Here is a 20,809-nt window from a genome sequence, read left to right on the forward strand (position 1 = left end):
TAGGTGGATATATGTTGTGTTATCTCTCTTAAGAATATTGCCCAGAGATGTTTGCACTTACTGCCTATGGGGACAGATTTTAATATGTCTACTTGGCTGAACAACCCTAGAGTAGGTAGACATTTCCTGTGTGGCTGTCATTGATAAGAGTAACATTTATGGGCTGGGTGGTGGCGCACGCCTTGAATCCCAGCACTCAGGAGGCAGAGGCAGGAGGATCTCTGTGAGTTCTGGCCAGTCTGGTCTACAAAGCTACACAGAGGAACCCTGTCTCAAAAAATAATATTTAAATCATTGTACTTAATTAACCCAGATTGCACTTCATTACGTGAGTGGGATTCATCTGTTCCATGTAAGACCTGGACAGAACTAAAGCTCAGAGCCCCCACTCCCAAGTAACAGAATTCTAACTGAAAAACTGACTCTTCCTAAGGTTATGCCGTCTGCTGGTCTTCAGAACTCAGCTGGGACACTGACTAGACACAGCAGATTTTGGACTTAACTTCTATAATTGTGTGAGACAACTCCTTACCATGTATACGTATGTGTCTGTGGATTTGATTTTCTGGAGAGGCATGGTTAACACATTACCTGTGAAACTTTTTAAAGTTTGTGGTCTTGTTTTATGAGAAGGCTAAGAAATACTGTTCTTAATGGTTCGTTGTAGAAATAACCCTTTTATTGGGCACTATCTGTTTTAACGTCGGAATAGGACCTTAAGTCACAAATGTGCCTGATGGCTTATGGAACAGTTTAAGACAGATAAATCTAATCGTGTACTCTGTGGCTGCCCTTCACAGCCAAGCCCTTAGCCAGATTCATTTACCAAAACAACTAATAGCTTTTAACCCTGTCCTCTGGCACCTCACACACACTAGGTGACAGCAGCACCCTGTCTAGTCACCACTTGCAGGTCAGATTCAAATGGCATGCCAAAACTCCCACGGGAAATTTGCTTTTCGTATGTTTGTTTTGCAAGTATAAAGATTGATTCTGAATTGGAAACTTCCTACTGTATATCTTTGCATTTTCTTGATACTCTTTTAAACCAGTTCCATTTGGTAATTGCCTCCATTGACACATCATGGCTTCTCTGCCTACTTTAAAAAATTCAAATTATAAAATAAAATTATAAATGGTTAATGGCCAAGGGAGAAAATCCTCAAACCAGAGCTAATACCATATTGCAAGACTTGGATATCTGATAATGCTTTGTGAGTGTTTAGTCCGTGCACTAGTGCATGCAGTGCCTGAGGAGGCCTGAAGAGGGCATTGGATCCCCTGGGTCTAGAATTAAAGACCTGTAAACTACCATAGGGGTGCTGGGAATTGAACCTGGGTCCTCAGGAAGAACAGCCAGTGAGTGCTCTTAACCACTGAACCATCTCTCCAGCCCCAAAAGGAAATGTTGCAATCTATGTTTTCTGCCTGGGTCTTTCTTATGTATGACAAAAAAGGAAAGAAAGAAACAAAGAGAGAAAGAGGAAGAAAGTTAGTGAAGTTAAATACATGCACATATATTCTGCAGATTCCAGTTTCTCCTTTCTGTATCACCACTAATGGCAAAACTAGCTTTAATCTCAGGACATTTTCCAACTAGTTCAAATTCTTGTTAGGCAATAGCTATATTTGGGAGAAAGCTGATAGCCCTAACTTCAATTGTATTAATCACCAAAGATTTACACAAGTTCATAAAGATAAATTTAGGAAGATTTTGCCTTGACTTTGCCAACAACCCTCAGAAACAGCCTGTAGCAACCTCTTCCAAGCGTGAGCAGTTGGTTTTTACAGATGTTGAGGGGAACCCTCTTAGGTGTGGCATTTAACACAACAGGCTTTCTGAGTTGCAATGAAGTGCACCCACCAGTGACCAGCGAGAGCTGTGCTTACTGTAGCAGGTCTGCTTAGAGAACAAGACAGAAAGCAAAAATGACTTCACAACTGCATGTCATTCTTCATGTAGATTAGCATTATGTGTTATTACTACAATCATGAATGTTCTCAATGTCCCAAAAGTACGTGAGTCACCTACAGGACCAAAATGGAGGTGATGCCCCAATATGACCTGTCCAGACTGCCAGAAAACACAGCCCTGAAGCAGCAAAAGTTGCCTGCCCACCAGCTAGATTTATCTGCCTCGGTGGTCCTCTGTATCTTTTTTGCCACAGGCGTGTTCTGCCTCTGTATGGGCGTTGTCCTTCTACTGTCTGCGAAGAGCACCAAGGAACTTGAGGTTTGTTGCATCTCACATTTTAAATTTCCAAAGGTTTTCAGTTTGGGACTGTAAATGGCAGCAGTCACTTTATGAATAGAGCCCCTCAATGGGAAACTAGATCTGACCGGATCCACCCAACTTTGGGCCAACAGGGATGCAGATGGGAGAGGAGCCCTTAGTATTGACTTCATTCTTGCTGTCACACTGTTCACCTCCAGGCACATTTATGTGCGAGAACCTGGCCAAATCAGGTGATCTTTGTAGAATGGGAGCAAGCAACAAACAGAGGTAGAAGGAGAGTCAAGTTCAAAAGCTAGACAGATCCCAATAATCCATATGATAGTGAACCCAGAACCAAAAATAGAGATCTTGGGGGGGGTGAAGCATATGAGCTTTTAGATACTGTTATTATGTAATTAGCATGTCATGGTTATAATAGTTCGCTGGGCACAGTGAGTTTTTCTAGTACATGTTTACAAATATATACTGAGCAAATCAAGGGAATTGCACTTTTTCTCTCCTTGCTTTCTTTATGATAAGCTTCTATCTCCTCTCCTCTGATATCCATGAAATATAGGAAGTTGCTGAAGTTGCTATAAGCCAAGACACACTCTGCTATACTGTGGTGCACAAGGATCATTCTTTCTGTGTTTACATCACCTCATTCAGCTCCACTCCCCCTCCCGCTGCCCTTCCTACCTTCTGGCTGATTAACTCTCCCCTTTGCAGATGACCTGTTTTAGCTTCCATATGTAAGTGAGCACAAGATCCGTTGTTCTAGTACCCTCCATATCCATTCATTTCCCTGGTAATGACAAGGTTGCGTTTATGGCTAAATAATGTTCCATTTTAAATATACTATATCATCTTTATTCATCTGTCACTGGACAAGGAAATCAATTCCTTAACATTATGAATAGGGCTGCAAAAATGTGGGAATATGGGTATCTTTTTAATGTACTAATGTCATTATCTTTAGCTATATACTCAATGAGAGGAATCGCTCTCTTTACATGTCACTTCAAGTATAAATGACACCTGCCTCTCAAGTTCCATGAACAGCAGATTACAGTATTTGCTGCTTTTGTCTGTAGGTTTACAAGTTCAGCTGAACACTGGATTGCAAGATACTGTTACATTATGTGCACAGTATATTGGGGACATGTATTTCTCACTAAAATTCTTAAAGGTAGAAAGCATCAGAGATGCCATCTCATCAAAACCTGTATGGTCATGAAACATTTCCTCTAATTCTGTGTCCATAACTCAGAATGGAATGTGACATCACTTGTAGATAAATTGTTATACGAAACATACTGATGATCAAAATTTCGGAATCCTCCAGTCAAAAGAGGACTTTGGGCACACTGGAGCCCCAGTTACCAGGGTGCTTGTGTTATCTGTGCTTGCACTTGACTGGCATACTGTCCTATTCTTTAATGTTCTTTATAAACTGAAGTATAGTCCCACATCAAAACAGGCATGATGTTTCTCAAAGTAATCATTCAAGCAATGCCATGTGTGTAAAGAATGGTGACTTGGAACATTGGTAGTACTTACATATTTATACTTCACTTTTCTGCTGTAACTCCTTAAGGGTCTTCACAAAGAGTCAATATTTCTTTTTCCTGTTAATTTTCTCTCCAAAAGAATCCTACATCCTATTGATACCTTACCAAAGAGAAAGCCTTGCTTCTCTGAGCTTCCACTCTCCCAGAATCCTCTGCTAAGTCTTCATCATAGACTGGGGAGCAGAATCTGCCCACAGGATTGGGGAGCACACAGCCCCTGGGCTCCCCATTTCTGAGCCTCCCCTCCCAGTCTCTCAGCTTCATCCTCCCAGAACTGAGTACTGAGTGTTTTGCCAGAGCTCACAGGAGCCACTCATCTGGGACACTTGACTCTTCTTTTTTTTAAGAAAAAAATAATTTATCATATAATTCGTCCACAGAATTTAGCTTTCATAATGCAGAACAGAATACCAATAACATGCACCAATAATCTTATTGAGAAATATCACTTTCCTGCTTGGTCACTTTTAGCAACTTCCTCCAGATGACATGAGAAATCATTATATTTCCATACAATAAAATGGAAAGTAGAGAGTGAGTTCCCTTTAAAGGTTATTAGACTGAGACTGTAAGGACAGTTTTCATGAAGTGTTGGCTAATACCTTCCTAGCAACCCTTCTTCATGACTGAGAAGGAAAGCAGTTTCATCCCAACTGATCACATAAGTGTGAGTCAGAGACATGGAGGTCCAAACTAGTGTCAAAATACCTCCCAGTGACCAAATGGAAGACTGTGAGAAGGTCTCCTCATAAGCACCCCAGAATAAAACACCCACAAAGCAGACTGTTCTCTAGCCATGTCATTTTGGATAGATTAAGGCATTTAAATGAATTATTGTGTTTTCTGCATGACAGATTAATTACACAAACATATGTGCAAATTGTGCTCAGCTACGGGAAGATAGCTCTAATTTTGACAAAGAATGCACCTGTTCTGTTCCCTTTTACCTTCTGGAGAAAATGGAGGTGAGTTCAATTGACATCATGCTGATGGACCTCCACATATTTCTGCACTTGGTTTTGTACTGTCCATCAAATTTTGTATAAAAACTGAAAAATACAAGAAATAAAGCAAGGTAGAAATGATAAGTCTTGAGTCCGTGACGATACAACTTCAGAATGTCTTTTTGTGTTAATTATTATTATTGTTTTTTTTCTGTTTCTAAACCTCAAGGTTCTTTTTTTTAAAATTGCTTATTTTACATCTAAACCATGGGTTCTCTTCCCTCCTCTCCTCCAATCCCCTCTCCCCTAACCCTCATTCACTCTTCCTCTGTTTCTATTCAGAAAGGGGGAGGCTTCCCATGGGCACCAGCAGAGCATAGTGTGTCAAGTTGCCATAAGACTAAGCTCCTCCCCTTGTATTTAGATTGGGCAAGGCAATCTAGTATGAGGAATAGGTTCCTAAGAGCTAGCCAAAGCATTAAGGAGAGCTCTGGCTCCCATTGTTAGGAGTCTCACAAGCTGACCAAGCTACACAACTGTCATATATTTAAAGGGCTTAAGTTGGCTTCATGAAGGCTCCGTGGTTGTTGGTTCAGACTCGGTGTGGGTTTTTGTGATGTCCTTGACCCCTCTGGCTCCTACAATCCTCTTGAGCAGGATTCCCTGAACTCCTCCTAATGTTTAGCTGTGGGGTTTTGTATCTGTTTCCATCAATTACTGGATGAAGACTCTCTGATAACAATTGGGGTAGTCACCAATCTGATCACAGGGGATGGCCAGTTCAGGCTACATATTCACGATTGCTAACAGTCTTAGCTGGGTCACCCTTATAGGTTTATGGGAGTTTCCCTTGCATCAGGTTTCTCCCTGTCCCTGAAAAGGCCACCCACCACCAACCATAAGTTTCTAAACTTTCCAGCATGACTTGTACGATCAATGACACAGGTTCTCTTATAAACATCTATGTGGACAGGGCTATAGAACTTTTTAACACCTCATGTTAAGAGAAATCATTAATGGACTAAGAAGTTACGTGACTTAGCCAAGGTCACACATCAAGTTAGTGTCAAGAGTTTTACCTGGCAGACTTCTCCTTGGTCTCTCCTACCCCAAGTCATCTTACCAGTGAAGTTGCTGGACCCCAAAGAGTCTCTCAGCCAGACTCACTAGCAGTGAGGAATGCCTAGAAATAAAAAGAGAAAGCCCTTCTGCTGGGCTGATTAAACTCTCCTGTAAATACAGGTCCTAGGGGGACTCAGTGAAGAAGTTTCCAGAACAGGAGGAGGCAAGGAGAGCTGTCCACCTTGACCTTTAGGAAAGAGGGAGGGTGGAGAAGTGAGTGGATTTTCAAGAGATGATAATGAACTGGGTTTGGGATCAGCTGAGTGAGCGGTAAGCCCTAAGGTGGGGTGCTCCGTGGAGAGAAAACTAGTCTGTACCTGATTTCTATGTATAGTGGCAGAATGCAGAGCACAGGATAGACATTTGAAATAGCTTTGGGGAGTAGAATAAAATGCATTTTTCTTTTAAGTCTTGACTGCTAGGTAAAACCATGGAGGGATAGAAATGTCTTCTCAGCTTTCCCTAGGGAGAATGTAGCTGAGAGGTGGCCCTAGCTCTGTACCCAAGGGCCAGGCTTCTAGGTGATCTTATGAGCCAGTGACTGGTAACAGCAGTTACTAATGTAGGCTCCCCCCAGAAGAGAAGCTTCCCATGAGGCATCACATAAGCCTTCCTGTCAGCTTGCTCACCAGTCTTAAAAAGTACTTCAGCCTGTAACCTCCCTTCTAGCCTCAAGTCCAACCATTCCTTCTTCTGCATTCCCCTCTCCTTCTTTCCTTCTTGAAGGCTCAGAATATTTAAGTTTTTGAAGGAAGAAAAACCCCAAAGACAAGACTTACTATCAATTCCCACCTATCTGTGTCCTTGGGGAAAACACAGAATATGCTGCTAAGGCAATGAGATTCCTTACCAGAGCCGAGACACAGGAAACTCCTAGTCTCTTGCCTCCTGTGTGCCCAGCGTGCATGTTCACCTGCATATGCGCAGTGACTCCAGTTCTAAGTTACAGCACCTGGATTTACTTGGAAACTGTATTCACAGTTATGGGTACTTACATCAATGCAAAATGTTAGGTGTTGTATATTTGTTCTCCCCAAAATAAACATTAAAACAGCCCTGAAATGCAAGACAGAATGGTGACCACCAAATGGCCGTGTGCAGTTTCAACTTGGTGCAAAGTCAAATCCTAGGTCCATCCCACAGAGCAATACACACAAACCTTCAGTCAACCCTGCCAATCAGCACCTCCTCCAGGTCACTCCATGGCAACGATGCCACAAACTCAGAAGCATGTTCTGTACAATCATCCTAGCAAGGTTGTTCATCTGAAACACAGTGTGCTGGCCCTCATCCATCCCTAAATACGCCCAGTACTGTTATCCACCCTACTGCTCCTAGACTACCTTTTAGTGCAACGAGGCAGCACTACAGGCCTACAGCAGTAACTGCCGTGGCTACACCTGCTGTCCCACTACGCCATAGTATAAACACACTGCATGGTCTCCAGCAACTTCTTAATACATAGCCTGTTCTTCACACACAAGGTCATTAACTTTTGACCACTGTCCCACTCAAGAGTATCAGCATATGCTGGGTGAGCAGCAGTTATCTCTTAATCAAGGCGCACACGCCTCTCTTACTGGGAAAATCACTGGAATGTTGTTAGTTGTTAATTACTCAAACCACTTCAGCTGCTTAACTCCCTGCCTCTCTACTCTGAAGCTGATAAAACTAATGATGCTGTGTCAGAGGCTACCACGCCAAAGAGGCTGCTGGGAAGGCTTATTCCAGTGCTGCCGATGTCCCAGATGTTTCAGATTCATCGGGGACCCCAAAAAGAAACTTGTGTTTCATCAAGGAAAATGTCTAGATATTGAAATCTTGTAAATAGTATTTTAAAATTTTAGAGCATGCTACACCAAGTATTTTTCCTGGTATTGCCACAAAGACAAAATTCATAAATCTGTATTTATGCACTGAAGATACACCACCTAATGTTGGGCTCGATGCTACATACCTTTAATCCCAGGACTCCAGAGGTAGAGGCAGGCAGATGTCTGTAGGTCCAAGGCCATCCTGGTCCTATGTCAGCCAGGACTATACAGTGAGACTCTGTCTCAAAACTTTTTTTTTCTACTTTCTAAAAAGAAACTTTCAGTTACTATCAATGTTTTGTATACAGTTTTCTGGGTTTTTTTAAAAAAGAGGTGTTGATGTTTATTAATATCCCAGTCAATTTGTCTTATTTGCTTCTTATTTCTCTTCTATGCAGGGTAATGTTTACATGTACTACAAATTATATGGTTTTCATCAAAACCTCTATCGATACGTTCTATCAAGAAGCAATAGTCAGCTGTTGGGCAAGGATATCTGGGTAAGGTTCAGTCCCAATTGGTATAATATTCTCTTCTTTTAAGCCAGGGGTTGCTTCAGTCTAAAAAGCAGGAGTGTGGCAGGCTCAGCATCTAGATTTTTAAAGATAGAAATAAATGTTTGCTTCATTGTTAAAGTGTTGAGCATTTTAGGTAAATATTATTGAGAGAGAATACTGGCCCCCTTTAAAGCAGTTAGTGTGGTGCTAGCCAACTAAGTAGTCACCCTTTCATGGGTTTTGAGAGGCCTCGGCCTCTCTTTGGTTCACTTGCTAACCATATTTTGTCTGCCTTTCTATAACCCAGGTCCTTGATCCATCCTAAAGGGAAATTTGCTTGAATAAATGTCTTTGGTTTAACTAAGTATAAAAGCCTAGGTTTAACCTAAGATTATAAGTTTTTATTTTCAATAGTTCATATACATTAGCAAGAGAAGCTAACATCCTGACAGTCTATGAAAGTGATAACCTAAACATGTTTACCAAGCAGGTCCCTATGACATCATCTAGTTATGGAGTCTGACCTGAATACTCCTCTGAATATGGTACACTTTCACAAAAAGATTGTTAAAATTGTTCTTGTGTAGACTTAATGTGATACTCAGCAGAGCAAGGTAAAAGAAAATCCTCCCTGCAAATAGTTTTAGCATGCTCTGTATTATTAAGAAGGAAATAAAATACCTAGACACCCATGTGCACATTTACCACCAAAGACTGAATGTGAGTGAGTAGTCGGAGAGCCGGGGGAAACAGGTAGCAATCCGTACTCTTTCCCCGTGCCAATATACTAATAGGGGCTGATGCGCATTGCCAGTGTTCTCTCTTTCAGTAGTCTGAGAGTTTTGCCAAAAGCACTTCTCATTGATGTATCATCTTGCATATAGGATGTTAAGGACTGTTCTCCATTCCAAATGTCCCACAACAACACTCCCATCATTCCTTGCGGTGCAATTGCCAACAGCATATTCAATGGTAGGTGACTTTTTTCCTACCTCTTTCATAAGTGTGTAACCACTTCCACATCTAGGATGTTCCCTGGGGCAGCTGAGTGGCTGGTTTTATTTATTTAATGCCAAGTATTTTATCCAGGATAAGCCAAAACACTGATGTCTAGTGTTTCGTTTCTAGATAACTTCTCCTTTGCCAACAAACTGAAAGAATAGTCAGAGAACACGAATTAAATGGAGCCAAAGGATATTTTTTCAGCAATTGGCTCAATGTTGGTAAAGGAAAAATAATGATCTCATGATTCAGCATCTATGGCATGTAGGCGTGTTAAGTGTCTGCAAAAAAAAACTAATTTGTTTTTCATCTGTGTCTAGGTCTGCATTTTGAAAGGTGGCAAAATGGCTATCTAACATCTCTACCATAAATTTACATTTTCTTTCAGATACCATAACTCTTTCATACAACCTTAATTCGTCTATACATATAAAAGTCCCAATGCTGAAGAGTGGGCTTGCATGGTTGACAGATAAGTATGTCAAGTTTCAGAATCCAAGAACCAGTGACCTTGCTAGTGTATTTGCAGGTAAGATCCAGACAGTTGCTCAATAGCCCCTTTCACACCCCATTTTTGGAGACAGGGTCTCTATACATAGCTCTGGCTTTTCTGAACTCACTGTGAACACCAGGCTACCATAGAACTCAGAGATGTACCTGCCTCTGCCTCCAGAGTGCTGAGATTAAAGGCATGTGCCCCCATGCACAGTTCCCTATGTTTTTATAAGATTGTGTGTGTGTGTGTGTGTGTGTGTGTGTGTGTGTGTGTGTGTGTCTAGGGAGAACCCACAAGGCTTCTTCTTCATTTTATTTATTTTTTTAGTCTCTTTGGTTCTTGTGACTCTAACTTTCTCCATCCTGGGTACCTCCATTGTTTACTTATTAGAAAAGCAAAATAATTGGTTCTGTGTTTTGTTTCAATTAGCCATTAAGAAAAAGTAAATGTTTTGGGAAACTCATGTTTAAGCTACAAATTTTCATGCAGCTGAACACATTGTTTTGGGGGTTTTGACACAGAATTTGTCTGTGTAGTCCTGGCTGACCCGGAACTCCCTCTGTAGACCAGGCTGACCTCAGAGATCTGTCTCCTGCCTCCAGAATGTTTGGGTTGAAGGCGTGTACTACCATGCCCAGCTTCAACTGGATGCATTTTTTTAAGAATAAAAATAACGATCTACTTATTTGAATTTTTCATTTATTGATTTGTAAATTGACATTGTATTGATGGACCTATAAAACAATTCTACTCAAATATACTTTAATGTTTTTGAAAATCTACTTTCAACAGTGATGTTTTTCAAAAAATTAAATATATAAATGCATATTAAGCATCTTTTGAAATATTTGCTTTAATTATTGCCAAAACACTAAAAGATAATACAGCAGATTAATTTTCCTGGATACCCATTCACATACTTAATTGGTTTCTTGGCTGCATATATTATGGCCTTATTATTTTTAATTATTTCATAATATTGTCTGAAGCTTTAAAAGATGAATTCTGGAGCTAATCAATTTGAGATTCTCAGCACCAGTAAATGAGTCTTCTCTTTTGACTCTGAGTAAACACCATCTCCATACTTACTGTCAATATTGTTAAATGGGGTAGGTCTTAAGGTTTCTTTTTCTTTTTTATTATTTATTTATTTGTTTGTTTGGGTTTTCTCATGACAGGGTTTCTCTTTGTAACAGCTCTGTCTGTCCTGGAACTTGCTCTGCAGAACAGACTGGCCTCTAACTCACAGCGATCAGCCTGTCTCTGCCTCCCAAGTGTGAGGATTAAAGGCCTGTGCCACCACTGCGTAGCTTAGTTAGGGTTTCTGTTGCTGTGACAAAACACCATGACCAAAAATCAAGTTGGGGAGGAAAGGGTTTATTCAGCTTATACTTCAGTATCGCTCTTCATCACCAAAGGAAATCAGCACAGGAACTCAAACAGGGCAGGAACCTGGAGGCAGGAGCTGATACAGAGGCCAAGGAGCGGAGCTGCTTACTGGCTTGTTTCCCATGACTTCCTTAACCCACCTTCACACAGAACCCAGGACTAAAATCCCAGAGATGGTGCCACCCACCATGGGCTGGGCCCTCCCCAATTGATCACTAAATGAGAAAATGGGTCCCATGGAGCCTCAACCGAGGCTCCTTCCTCTGTGATGATTAGCCAGTACAGAGGGGAATGTCAATGCTTTATATTGTATATTATTTATAATTAATTTATTGATTTTTACATTCCAAGCCCAGCTCCTCCTCCCTCTCCTCCTCCTGCTCTCTCCATCACAGTCTTGACTCCTTTGTCATGTTATCGCTCCTCCCTGACTTTGATTGCACTCCAGGAGGTCGGCCTGATGGTTAGTTACAGATCTCTGCATGTGCGTCCATCTGTTTCTGGAAGAGGAATCTAGCTTCTCTGAGGTTGTGGATTGTAGGCTGGTTATTCTTTGCTTTATGTCTGGTATTCACTATGAGTGACTATGTACTATATTTGTCTTTTGGGATCTGGGTTACCTCACTCAGAATGTTTTTTTCTAGTTCTGTCCATTTGCTTGCAAATTTAAAGATACCATTGTTTCTTACCACTGAGTAGTACACCATTGTGTAAATGTTCCACATTTTCTTTACCCAAAAATGTCAATCTTTATTTCATCGTAGTGAAGTATGCTAGTATTTTAATCCAAGTATTTTCATAGGCTTTTTTAATTCACAGTTTTTTTTTCTATTTTTGATTATTTTAATGTATCATTAGGTTTAGGTGCTACAATATAAATCCCAAACTTTCTCAATTTCTGACACAGAAATTTTTTAAGCAAAAGTGCTACCAATAAATCAAAATAGCTGGGTGGTAGTAGTGCATGCCTTTAATCCCAGCACTCAGGAGGCAGAGGCAAGCGGATCTCTGTGAGTTTGAGACCAGCCTGGTCTACAGAGCTAGTTCCAGGACAGCCTTCAAAGCCACAGAGAAACTCGGTCTCCAAAAAAAAAAAAAAAAAGTCAAAATAATCCGAGGCATAATTATAAAGTTCAAAAATTGAATCTAATTTTGAACTATCGCTATGTAATGTGTTCCTTTACTGCCACCTGAGTAAGCCTTACTGCTTCTTTGTTTGGAGGCTTAGTTTTCCATAAATATGGCCCCAAAAGTCCTCACAACCTAACTTTTGTGACATTACCTGCTTTGCATACCTTTTTTTTTTTTTTTTTTTTTTTTTTTGGTTTTACGAGACAGGGTTTCTCTGTATTGTTTTGGAGGCTGTCAGTCCAGCCTGGCCTCGAACTCGAACTCACAGAGATCCGCCTGCCTCTGCCTCCCGAGTGCTGGGAGTAAAGGCATGTGCCACCACTGCCCGGCGCATACTTTAAAAAGACTTCAATTATCTTCCACAAAATGCAACCCGAAGTTAAAGGGCTCATAAAAAAAAGTTTGGGATCACCATAGAATTCATCGTGGCTTGTGGATGTGCGAAAGCCTTCCTTAAAGTTTCAGGCATTCCAAAACTTCTCTTTAATAATATGCATGCTGAAATATGTACCTACCTGTCATACATGTCACTCTTAAGTATTTTGCAGTTTTTTGTCACTATAGAGAACATACTTGCCTGTGCAGCTGAAACTCTTGTAAGCAATGTGCTGTAGCATTAATGAGCTCTACTGTGCTCTATGCATGTACCACACCAGTTTAAGGACATTTCCTCTCTGTTGCTTTCTCTAGTTACTGAGAGAATTAGCATCATTTGGGGGTTCTGCTCCACCAAATTTGTACGTCTTTTATTACTAGAAAGGCAAACAATTTAAAAGCTAGACTGTTGGCATTCTTAACTGAGTTTATAGTAACATCTATAATAAATGCCAGATTTTTATCTTTGTGATTGACTTTCTGAAAGCTTTGCTTTGATTCTGTGAGGAATTAAAACCCAAGGGCTTATTATTACCTGAATTTTCCTGTCTGAAGACATTCATGTAAAACCAGTTTCATTTAACTATTCACAGTTCTTTTGTGCTGATGAAGTCAACACATTAAGGCCTTTTCTTTGGCTATGAAAAAAAAGTTTTAAGTAGAAACGTAGGGACTAGAGAGAGAGCTTAGTAGGTAAAGTGCCTGCTGCAGCTTGAGGACCTAAGTTCAGATCCCTGGTACCCACATAAAAAGCTGGATGTGGCCACGAGCACCTGTGACCCTCGTTCTGCTGGCAGGGTCCTGGGGGAAACAGGTAACTCCCTAGAGCCCCTAGCCAGCCAGTGTAGCCAATTGGAGTACTCTGGGTTCAGGAGAGGCCTTATCTAAAAAGGCTATGTAGGAAGACACCCAGTGTTTATTAGGAGCATGCATATGCTCACACGCATGTTCATGCACACATACACAGGTACACCTTTACACATACAAACACACAGTGAAAGGAAGCTAGGTGTACTGTCTATTCCAGCACTCCAGCATGTGGAAAGGGACTTTATATCAAAAAACCTACATAAACAACAACAAAATGAATATAGGAGTAAATCCATTTCTTTCTTATTTTCTGGTAACAGGGTCTCATAGTCTCACTCTGGCTGACTTTGGACTCACAGAGATCCTCCTGACCCTGCCTGCTGAGTACTGGGACTGAGGGTGTGTGCTACCATGCCCAGCTCCATTTAATCTTTTTTTTCCTTTTTTTAAAATTTAAGTTAGAAACAAGATTGTTTCACGTGTCAATCCCAGCTCCCTCTCCCTCCCCTCCTCCCCAGCCCTCCCCACCAGGCCTCCAAGTCCCCCAGCCTATCTCCACTCCAATCCCCAGGGAGGGTGAGGCCCTCCATGGTGGATCCCCAGAGTTTGTCACTTCATCCAGGGTAGGGCCTAGGCCCTCCTACAAGAGTCCAGGCTGAGAGAGTATCTCTCGTTGTGGGATGGGCACTCAAAGTCTATTCGTATGCCAGGGATAAATACTACCCAAGGCCCCATAGACTACTAGGCCTCCTCACTGACACCCACATTCAGGAGGTCTCTTAATGAAGTCATGCTCCCAGAAAGATATATAAATGGGCCTTCTGTAGGAGTTAAACCATTGTCTGTCTGGATAGAGTCTTTATTTTATTTATTTATTTATGTATTTATTATTTTGTTGTTGTTTTTCAAGACAGGCTTTCTCAGTGTAGCTTTAAAGCCTGTCCTAGAACTCAAACTATAGACCTCAAGCTATAGACCTTGAACTCACAGAGATCCGCCTGCCTCTACCTCTGGAGTGCTGGGATTAAAGGCGTGTGCCACCACTGCCTGGCCTGGATAGAGTCTTTAAACACAAACTTTTGAAGTAAGTTCAGACTGATTTACATTTTCACATGGTCATTAACATCACTGTGGTTTCCATGATGGGATGATGTCAACCAAACTGAGTCATTTCCAGCAACTTTAAGATGAACTTAATTTTACATTACACATGCATTCCAGTTTTTAGCTCTTGACAGCTAAATGAAATGAAACACAAGAAATGTTATTGTTTCATAGTGAATGGGTGAATGAATGAATGAATGAATGAATAAATGAAAACAAACGACCCAAATTAGCTTGGAAAATGAAAAAGCTGACAGACCATGCATCTGACCATCATCCAGATATATGGAAAGTGGTGGAACTGGAATGTGAGAGAGGTCTTAAAACCTGCATTTCAGGGTCGGAGAGGTGGTTCGGTGGTTAAGAGTGCTGGCCACTCTTCCAGAGGACCCAAGTTCAATTCTCAGCACCCACATGGCAGCTCACACCTGTCTGTAACTCTAGTTCCAAGGTTTCTGGCACCCTCACACAGACATACATGCACCAGTGAGCATAAAATAAAAATAAACTTTAAAAAATTGATGTTTTTAAATCCCTGGCATACATTGCTTTGGGTCATGGTTACAAGGCAAACTAGTAAGTAGCTGGGGTCTACAATGGAAGCCCCAAACACATTTTTTGTTAGCATCAATGACTGAAGTCTTGCTAAGGGCCAGAATAGATGGTTCTGTGGTATTAGCAGAGGAGGATTCTCTAGCACAGGATTATTTCCAGAGGAGATTACTTCCTCTGGAAATAATCCTGTGCTAGAGTTGGATGGTACAAACTACTCCAGCCCATTAATCACACTAGACTTAGTATAGTTCTTAGAAGCACCTAAGCCTGTTCCTGGGGGTTCTATGAGAAGCAAACCATCCCAGTTGGAAAAGAATGGTGTTTTGGTTATGGTTGTTGTTGTTGTTGTCTTTGAGACAAGGGCTCACCATGTAGCCTTGACTGACTGAGAACTCCTAGAGTCACCTGTCTCTGTCTCTACCTCCCAGTGCTGGGATTAGAAGAGTGTGACACCACGCTCATCCAAGAGACTTCTTATTTGTCTTTTGAGTCTCCTGTAGGTAAAAGGACTAGCCTTACAGTAGTAAAAAGTCCCTCACACAATCTACTGTTGTTGGTTGGCTATCTGAAATTCAGCGTGGGTCCTATTGACGTTGGCAGATTGATGAAGTTTCTTTGATCCCTTCATCAAGCATTAACTGATAATTGATTGAATACCTGTTGTGTACCAGGAACTGGAACCAACGATAGTGAACAGAGGAGGGTGATTCTGTTTTCCAGTGTGTTCTGTAGAGTAGGGACAGCAATGCTCTCAACAGAAAATCCTCTTGTGATAGTTGGTGCAAAGTCAACAAACATGTCTCCTGCCTTCACACTGGCCTGTATTCCAGCACCCAACACTTTTTCCCACTTTCTTTTCTTTCTTTTCTTGAAGTTTATTTCTATTTCATGGGTGCGTGTGGGTGTGTATGGGGCTGGGAATGTGTATGCATGTGGGGGAAGTCAGAAGAAAACTTCTGAGAGCTGGTTCTCATCTCCCACTATGTGGGTTCCAGGGATTGAACTCAGGTCTTCAGTCTTGACAGCACTTACCCTTACCACAGAGCTATCCTACTGACCCTGATATTATCTCTTATTAACCCTACAAAATTATCAGACACTCTTCCTTACAATGTTTAAAACCAATATAACTAATAATTTCATACTCAACATTCCCTTTTTTAACGTCAATTTTCTATTTCTCTTCAGTGGTGAATGAAGTTCTTTAAGGAAAACTAAATAAAGGGAGAAATGACTTTTCTCTGCCATACTCCTCATTCCCTCACCTCCACAGGAAGTGCCAAGCCTCTGCATTGGACCAAACCTATCTACGAACTAGATACAGATGACCCAGGAAACAATGGCTTTGTCAATGAGGACTTCATTGTTTGGATGAGGACAGCCGCCTTTCCCACTTTCAAAAAACTGTACCGCCGACTCAAACGTGTGGACTATTTTGCTGAAGGCTTACCTGCTGGTAACTACAATTTCCACATATCCTACAGTATCCTTCTATGCCACTTCCTTTTCTCAGAGTGAAGGCAAGATCTCACTACTCATTGTTAAGTTCTTTGATTCTGTTTCTGTCCTCCATCCAAGTATGTAACACTGAAAAACAGACAGCTATTTTATAACATTGCACACAGAGGAAGACAATGCCACTTCCTCAGTTCAAGGGTTTCTCTCCTGACTGATGAGTCAGGAAAAAAACATGCAAATTGTGTTTACATTATTGTAGTTTGGAACCATCCCAAGAAATAGATAGACCCAAAGAAGTGACTGCATGTATTTACAAACAGTTTTAAAGGAGTATCAGTTACAGAAGAACAGCTGAGGGTTAGTTTACCAAATTTGTTTTCACAGGTTGCCCTCTGATGGTTAACGAGTATCCCTCTTACTTTCTTCCTTCATTTTTTCCTTCCTTCTTCCCTCCCTCCCTTTCTTTCTTTCTGTGATAGCAATGTAGCTCTGGCTGTCCTGGAACTCACTATGTTGACCATGCTCACCTCAAATGCAGAGATCTTCCTGCTTCTGCCTCCCAAGTGCTGAGATTAAAAGCATTTGTCCCCACACCTAGCAAAAAGTATTATTGTAGTGTCTGTGGGCATTTTTCATCCCTCTCTGTTATCAGAAGAGAACGGGAGGTCAGCACGCCCTTCTTGTACTTGCTGATTTTCAAGTGCCTTAAGCCAAGATAATATACGGAAGTGGCATATATACCATCATTCACCTGTGTCCAAATTATGTCTTTAATGTATCTTTCTTTAAAGGAACAACAGGCAGTAGAAATATCAGGCATGGATAAATACAGAAGGAGTATTTTTGTACCCAAGAAAGACCAATAAACAGTAGACCTACACATCTACAGCAGTGAGGTGAAGCATGTCCTGTAGAGCAGGATGAGATGGAGAAACAAAAATAAAGGGGGGGGGGTAATAAGAAGTACATCTGGAAGCGGGACTGGAATAGCAGGCACTGACACAGACCATAGAACATTTAGACAAAAGTGGGTTAGAGCAAGAGAGCCTCCCAGTTACCACCCTGGGAAATGTGAAGCCTCTGTACTTGGCCAAACCTACCTATGGACTACATAAAGACCATCCAGCAAACACTAGCTTCCTCGATGAAGACGTCACTGTGTGGATGTGGACACCTTGCTGCAGTCCATATCAGGAATGCAGTGAGCTCTGCACTACAGATGTGTGCTCTTCCTCCCTTACATCCCTTAGATACAGAGCCTGCCAGTGGGAGTTGCAGTCCACATCAGGAATGCAGTGAGCTCTGCACTACAGATGTGTGCTCTTCCTCCCTTACATCCAGAGCCTGCCAGTGGGAGTTGCAGTCCACATCAGGAATGCAGTGAGCTCTGCACTACAGATGTGTGCTCTTCCTCCCTTACATCCCTTAGATACAGAGCCTGCCAGTGGGAGTTGCAGTCCACATCAGGAATGCAGTGAGCTCTGCACTACAGATGTGTGCTCTTCCTCCCTTACATCCAGAGCCTGCCAGTGGGAGTTGCAGTCCACATCAGGAATGCAGTGAGCTCTGCACTACAGATGTGTGCTCTTCCTCCCTTACATCCAGAGCCTGCCAGTGGGAGTTGATGTCTTGGTAACAGGCATATGGGCCAAGTTATGAGACATATGTTCTAATAATGGACCATGAGTTTCTCCTAATTTAAAAATACAAATGTGAGTCTGGATTTAAAAAAACAATGCAGTTTTAACTATAAAAAATGTAGCCAAGTCTTATCTTGAAATTCTATATTTACATAGAATTTATACTAACTGTGGTCTTCAGAGTTCATTTCCCTAAAGGAGGTAGACTTCCTAGGCAGGCTCTCACCCAGCTTTGAAACATGTACCCAATTAGGCATCCACACCTATTATAGTATGCCAGGGTTACTGGCTAGGATTGTTCTAGAGGACCCACAACAGGCCAAGGCTTCGCCACACCAAATTGTTCACGTACACAGTCTCTCTAACTCCCAGGGAGATTCAATGAGAAATTCTTCTTTTCTTTTGCAATGCCAGGGACCAGACCCAGGACCTTGAATATACTAAGCAAATGTTTCTCCACTGAGCTATATGTCTAGCCCTGAGCTAGAAAAGCCTTGACACAGTGTGAAATGCAAACGTCCACATCTGGCCCTGTGCCCTACTCCAGGATTTCTTCTTTCTCCTAGATCAGGTGTGTGGAACTCTATGAGGCCCCTGCTGATGTGACATCTCTGCCACCTCTTGTTTTATTTTGCAATAGTTGCTTTAAAGCAGAGATTGAGTGTTGCCCTGTGTCTCTCAAGCTGAATCTCTTGAGACTTCATGACTATCATTAACAGTAAACTAAACAACAGACCACAGAGGAAAAAAATCAAGATGCTGCCTTCACCCCTTGCTACAATTTGGGTTGGGGGTGAGGACAGGAAACTATGTCCAAAAGGGAGACAGTTTTTCGTCTCCAGACTTATGCTCTCTTCAGTGACCGCTAACAGCCACACTTGAACGCTGATCTCTAGATGGTCCATGTACAACCTCAACCCTGAGTGTTAGCTCTCTGCTTGCACTACTGCTATGTGGCCTAGCTGAAGTCTGAACTACAGCAGCGCCTGCTACTAAGGGGGAGATGATGCCCTGTAGTTGAGAATATGACTCTCCTTTCAAATGAACTCACAGGAAGATGAGGTAAGGCAGCACCCAAGGACCAGGTGACAATGAGGAAGTCCAGCATTAAAACAGAACTTGTCCCTAACATGTTTGCTTGTGCCTTTAAATAGCGTGTTGCCAAGAGATTGGAAGCCTTTTAAGAGCTTTGCTGGGAAATGCCTCTGTCCTCTGTGTTGCTATGAGAAGGCTTTGTTTGTTTATTAGTTTCATTTACAAAAGGCACCAGATGTTTAAAACCCTCAGGCCACATGCATCGGGAAGATGACATCATTAAAATGCTACATAGCAAACCCACTTCAAACACTTTCTCACCAGCAACAGCAACACTGCCGTTTCAAATACTAACAAATCTACCACCTTTGGAGTTCTCACCAAAACTGTTTCACTTTTCGTCCTGATGTTTTATTATTGTTCTTCTTCTTCTTAAACAAGTTTATCTGTGGCAGGGATTCCTGCTTCAACCTGTTAAGGAACTCAGCCTCTCTGGAGTCTTCTTGTTTGTGACTGAAGCCTTCAGTTTGCTGTGAAGACTGTCTATAGTCTCTGTGCCACCTTGGAGTCACCACAGGGAGTTAGATATCTGTTCATTGTCTAGCTGCTGACAAATCACTTGGATCGCTATACTGCAGCATCTCCTTTGTACACTATAGCTATGTGGAGGGGGAACCTTGTTTTGACTAATTTTATTCTAGAAAGATAGAGTATTAGTTAACTGTATTGAAACATGAAATTGAATAATTGTTTTGTGTCTATGAAAAAAGATCAATTTTGTATAACAATCTACTGTATTTGTATATGTCATGGCACCGATGATAATTACAGAGTCCTTAACAGACCTTCTTAGATTTTCCAGTAACCATGTTCCATGGAGAAAAATCCGTTGTTCTTTCCACTCTGACATGGATTGGAGGAGGTGGCATTTTCCTGGGACTTACTTACACAGTGACAGGGGCACTGACATTGTTGGCCTCTTTTGCCATCCTGACAATTCACTTGATGCTGAAAAGGACTAAGAAAAGTTTCTTGTAGGAGTGAAGTCAAGATTTGAAAAGGAAGAATAGCAGAAGGCAGAAATGGACAACAAAGTACTAGAACCAAAGATCTCTGGCAAAGCTTAAATATTTCTGAGCCATCTCAACTGGATTGACTGAATCAAATATAATCTCAACTACGTAGATAAATAATGAGATTCCCAGAGTGGGGTGAAGAAAAGGAGAGAAGACGAGGAGAAAAAAATATGTGAAGTAAAATGTTCTTGGAATGAAGACAATAAATGATTTTTGAGCTCTAAACTGAGTGTTAAGAATTTGAAGATCTTGTGCTTGAGAGTGGGTGAGTTCCCTAGGGGTCTGCCATTAAAATAAGAGCAAGCAAGCCAGAACAGAGTCCTTTAAGTTATATCCACTTAGACTCAGTCTTCTGGCTAGATGAATTTATAGAGTTTTCAAAAACCAATTGTTGAGTCACAACCAAGTTTTTATGCTAATAATAGACCAAGCAATGCTTAGCTATGTCCTGAGTATTCAAAATGCAATACACCAAAAAGAAAGTTTCTTTAATGTTGTCCAAGATAATAGCATTAAGAGTGGCTGATTCTTTAAACTATGGTGATCCTGTTGAGGACACAAAGCAATTCTAGGAC

At 41.4% G+C, this 20,809-nt stretch overlaps 1 protein-coding gene across 3 annotated transcripts; it reads left to right on the plus strand.

Moving 5' to 3' along the window:
- Nucleotides 1–408: 408 nt before the first annotated feature.
- Nucleotides 409–20,475, plus strand: LOC101839581 (cell cycle control protein 50C). 3 transcript variants are annotated; one of them, XM_040750632.1, is made up of 8 exons: nt 409–541; nt 2,017–2,233; nt 4,641–4,751; nt 8,065–8,166; nt 9,048–9,135; nt 9,554–9,694; nt 16,299–16,508; nt 20,012–20,475. In XM_040750632.1, exons 2-8 carry the CDS (start codon nt 2,042–2,044, stop codon nt 20,194–20,196), a joined length of 1,029 nt encoding a protein of 342 aa, XP_040606566.1. In that variant the 5' UTR covers nt 409–541; nt 2,017–2,041; the 3' UTR covers nt 20,197–20,475. The 3 variants fall into 3 exon arrangements, with proteins under 3 accessions (XP_040606566.1, XP_005076788.1, XP_040606567.1); XM_005076731.2 differs by having other exon boundaries at nt 409–515; XM_040750633.1 differs by having other exon boundaries at nt 412–513; nt 2,169–2,233; nt 20,012–20,474.
- Nucleotides 20,476–20,809: the final 334 nt, after the last annotated feature.

The sequence above is a fragment of the Mesocricetus auratus genome, unplaced genomic scaffold, assembly GCF_017639785.1.
Source record: "Mesocricetus auratus isolate SY011 unplaced genomic scaffold, BCM_Maur_2.0 Super-Scaffold_100008, whole genome shotgun sequence".
NCBI lineage: Eukaryota > Metazoa > Chordata > Mammalia > Rodentia > Cricetidae > Mesocricetus > Mesocricetus auratus.